The sequence below is a fragment of the Condylura cristata genome, unplaced genomic scaffold (assembly GCF_000260355.1).
Source record: "Condylura cristata isolate star-nosed mole 26May11 unplaced genomic scaffold, ConCri1.0 scaffold00050, whole genome shotgun sequence".
NCBI classification, from domain to species: domain Eukaryota; kingdom Metazoa; phylum Chordata; class Mammalia; order Eulipotyphla; family Talpidae; genus Condylura; species Condylura cristata.
In genome coordinates, this window is record NW_004567151.1 from 1,989,570 (window position 1) to 1,994,031 (window position 4,462).

Consider the following 4,462-nt stretch of genomic DNA (forward strand, 5'->3'; position numbering starts at 1 on the left):
GGGGTGCAGAGGGCCAAGGCAGCGCTAAGAAGCCAAAGCCCCCGCAGCACGAGTTCGATCCCCACCCTGGAGGAGACCCCAGGGCGCGGCAGACCCCTCCTGACCCGCCCGCGGCTCCCCTCAGCAGTGGACTTTGTCCATCTGCCTGTTCTGCTCCCCGCTCTGTCTCTGGTGAAGCCTCTCGCCGCCCCTGAGCCTCTGGCCTGTACCCCAGTTCTGTGTGCACAAATAAATATTTAAAAAAAAAAAAAAAGCTGCTGCTTCCTATGTAACACCATGCTGGCTACTCCTCGGTCAAGCCTAACAGAGACACGCGCAGGCCCCTGTGGGCTAAATGAGCCCCCGTGGCCACCCGGGCCAGCCAGACGCAGAGCGCCCGAGGCACGGAACATGCGGCCCGTTCAGGCCCGGCCGAGGTGGCGGCCGCTTCGGCGGCGGCCCCGAGCTGGGCCTCCCGGCCGGCACCACGCACTTGAACAAACAAGTTCCCTGCGCACAGAGCACGCGTTTCACGGCCAGTGAGCCTGCTTTCGCAGCGACCCCTCTGTGGAAATTCAAGCTGCAGGAAGAGAGACCTGGTGGGAGACCCAGTTAATTTGTGCAGGTAAGTGGGTCATGGCAAAGTGCCAAATGTGATCTGAGGCGTGAGAGCAAGAACAAGTCCGCTTTGATTTTGCAAGTAGGAAGTAGTCACTTAAATTCCGCTCCCATTTCTTCGCCACAGAGTATTTTCTGTGTGGAGCTGGGGAGGAAACCCGGGGTGCACATTAAGGGGTGAACCCTGCGTGTTCACTAAGCCAAGCGACTTTCCAGGCTTCACTCCTGTGGACCATACGCAAGAGTCATTTGTATTAAATTCACTGTCGTCCCTAAACTAACCTTTACAAGGCGGCGCTAGCCATGATACTTTTTTTTTTAATGCCATTATGCTTTAAAAACAAAATTACCCACGTCTCTTATACCTCTTTTGAAAGGAAAGAAACAAAAAAGTGACTTACAATTCGCACCTCAGGGCTGCATGACCGGTAGGTTCTGAGCAGGAAACCTGCGTCCTCTGACGGTCCTCGGAGCCTTAATAATTCACGTCACAGATGCCACTTTAGCTCCCAAACAGAAGAAGAGCTACGTAGGAGGTCAGCTTGCTCTTAAGGGAAACACTTGCCTTCCACTTAATCAGCCCTAAATATTTTATTCTGACGTCCCAATCAGGGGAAAAAAAAAAATCTCACACTCTGTCTTGCTCTAGTTTGGACATAAAATAGAGAACTGATCGGTGATTCCTGGAGGCTGTACTGGAAGCGAAAGCATTCATTAATCTTTTTTTATAACCTGTTAGTAAACCGCACAAAGCAAATTGCCCTGAAAAATTTTTAAACTGTGCTGTGAACGGTACAAAACTGGAAACACGCCATGCAAACCCAAAAAGGGGTACGGTGACCCGTGACTACGAAGCTCAGGCTTTACCAGGTCAAAGACACTGACCCAAACGTGATGATGTTCTCTGCAGAGTGACTCAAAGGGACGAGGCAGTGACCGGGGGTCTGGCCAGGCCGGGGCAGGGAAGGGCCGGGGAAATGAACCCCGCCCGGCCAGCACCCCCCCACACACACACGGGGTGCAGAGAAAACCGAAATGTGGCTCGGAGGGCCCAACGGTGAACACCCCCAGATCCTCCTGAGAAACGCTGCAGGCCAGACTGGCTTTGTGAAAAGCGCAGACATGACAGATTGAAGCCGGATGACTTAGACTCGCCAGTAACATCCTTCGATGAAACACTGAAGCGAGATACTTGGCGTAAAAGCTGTCAGAAACACTCCGAGACTTCTCTTCAAGGACAGGCCCGCCGGCGGCTTCCAAACCACAGCTGCAAGGTCAGAGTAAGACAAGGTATTTTCCTGCAAACGTCCCCCGGAACAACAGCAGCGATCCCTTGAAACGTGATTTTGACTAGGGAACGGCTTGACGGTCGTAATTACTCAGTAACGACAGGTGGTCAGTATTGACCTTATTTTTTTTTTAAATTATTTATGCCCACAGAACCGGGGTACTGGCCAGAGGCGCAGGGGCGGTGAGAGGCTTCCCCAGAGACAGAGCGGGGAGCAGGACAGGCAGGTGGACGAAGCCCACTGCCGAGGGGAGCGGCGGGCGGGTCGGGAGGGGTCTGCTGCGCCTGGAGGTCCCCTCTGGGGCAGGCGGGGATCGAACTCGTGCTGCGGGGGCTTTGGCTTCTCAGCGCTGCGCCTTAACCCGCCGCGCCCCCAGGCAGGGCCTCTGTGTCCACTCTTACAATAGCTTGTCCCTGTGTCCACCCGCTGCGTGCCTGTTCCTTCTCAAAGGGCAAGTGCGGCCTTCCGGCCAGGCCACGCCCAGGGGCCCCACAGACAGGCGCCGGCTCCCCTGGGAGCCCCGGGGGGGGGAGTGGGTCTCCGTGCACAGGGCGGTGGGCACAGGGGCGCTCGGCCCAACGTCGCGCGAGCTGCCGGAAGCCAGCCCAGGCAGGGGCGTGGGGAAACGCCAGCCGAGTCCCGGAAACGCCAGCTCTCAGCCGTCGAGGACGCTCGGCACCCAGCGGCGCAGGTGAGCGGCGCCTAGGAGGGTGGGGTGACCCCTCCCTGCCCCCCAGAGCCCTGCGGCAGCCCGCGGCTCGGCTCCTCTCGACGGAGAACGTTCAGGCAAAGCAACCAACCGCGGGTCGGGCCCTGGCTCCGGCTGGCTCTAGACGAAGAGCTGAAGCCGGGGGTTCCGCTCCCCACTCTGCCTCTGGCGACCCCCCTCACCCCCACACCTCTGGCCTGCACCCCAGCTCCTGCAGCATAGATAGTTAAAATGTATCTCCGGGGTGAACAGAACACATCAAAAGGCAGAAGAGGGCGCAACGCCTGTATCCTAAGAAAGCAGGGCCCTGGCGATCACCACAGACCAGGCGCGCGGGGGGTGGGCACGCCGTGGAGTATTACGCAGCCGTGAAAATGACTGCGCCGCTCTGCGAGCCAGGAATCCTTACCACACGGGGCTGGGAGGAAGCGAAGGGGCGGGAGTGCAGCCTGGAAGCTTCGTATGAAGCTCAGGCCAGGCCAGGCGAGCTCGGCCTTCCGGGGCCAGGGCAGGAGAGGAAGTGGCTTCATGGGAGCGGCACCAGGACCAGGACCCAGGGCCAGCGGGGCGGCGCCTTGCGGCCCCAGCCTCCGGCAGCCACCTGGCCGGCTCTGCGGGCGCCCCCTGCCCCGCGTCCAGTGCCGCCCTGAGCCCCACCAGGGCCCCCGGCCACGCACACGCCCACCTCCCCTGTCCCCTTCCCTCCCTGTCTTGGGAAACGCCGACGACCGATGGATTCTGCGGACCGCCTCTGGCCCGCGTGAACGCAACCGCCATGACGCCGGCTGGCCCGTGGTCTGCGGCCACGGGCACTGGCTCCCGTGGGCTCGGGAGTGGGTCACCACGGACCATGGCCGCATCCGGGGCTGTAGCACAAACAGTCGTAAAACGCGGCTGCTCTCACCCAGCCCCGGCAGGGCACGGTGAGCTCTGGGGAGACGACCCAGCCGCTCCCCTCGCGCCAGGGGCCGAGGCCTCGGGGGCTGACCACCGGGAGCCGCAGGTCAGCGCGAGCACCGCAGGCCAGGGCGCGAGACACTCGCCACAGCCATGCGGGGGCCGCGCTCACCCTGGGGCCTCCGGGTCACGGGCCACACGTCTCCTGGCGCCTGGTCTCGGCGTAAACTGGGCAGCGGGGCAGCGGTGAAGACCACCAGGCCACAGGACACTCCGCCTGCCTGCCTGCCCGTGTCCAGTCACCAGCGGGGACGTCTAGCCCGTGACCCGACGAGCCGCGTCCCCTCCAGAATTCCCTCAGCTTCTTCCCAGAACTCGCCAGTGGACGCTTCAATCTGCGTCAGGCCCGAGCCTCGGTGGCTGTCCGGCGTCCGGGGCTGCGGTGGCGGGGCAGATCGCCGGCCTCAGGGCTGGCCGCTGGGCAAGGTCACCAGGCAGCGGCGGCTGCCCGAGCAGATTCGCCTCGCGGCCGTCAGAGGGCGCCGGGGGGGCCGCCGGGGCCGGGAGCAGCCCGGCCGGGGCAGGGTTGAGGAGGGCGGTCAGTGGCGTCCCTCTGGGACAGCCCAGGTGAGGCGTCCGCCTGGGTGCTGGGGCCGGGTCCTGGCCACGCCACCTGAGGGCCACAGCCTGCCCTCCCTGCGCTAAGTCCACGCTGAAGCTGGTCTGCCCCCCGCGGGTTCTCTCTGTCTCTGACTTAGCTCCTTCACCCACCTCCCTGTCCAGTCTCTGGGCCAGCGTGGCCACCCCGCACTTCCAGCGAGAGGGAGCTCCGGCGGGGAGCACCCCCGCCCCAACGCCGAGCAGGGGGCCACGGCACCGGCCAGCGGCGACGCTGACGTCAGGCTTTCTGCCTGCAAGTGTGCAGGCGAGAGAGGGCAGCGGGCCCAGGGGCCCCGGCCCGCGCCCCTCC

At 62.8% G+C, this 4,462-nt stretch overlaps 1 protein-coding gene across 1 annotated transcript in view; it reads right to left on the reverse strand.

Annotated features, from left to right (window-relative positions):
• Positions 1-283: 283 nt before the first annotated feature.
• The window catches only part of DIEXF (digestive organ expansion factor homolog (zebrafish)), a 25,901-nt gene continuing 21,722 nt past the window's right edge, over positions 284-4,462 (reverse strand). The window contains exon 7 of the mRNA XM_012734209.1: positions 284-489. Coding sequence (XP_012589663.1) covers positions 284-489 — 206 coding nt within the window. The remainder of the gene's footprint in view (positions 490-4,462) is intronic.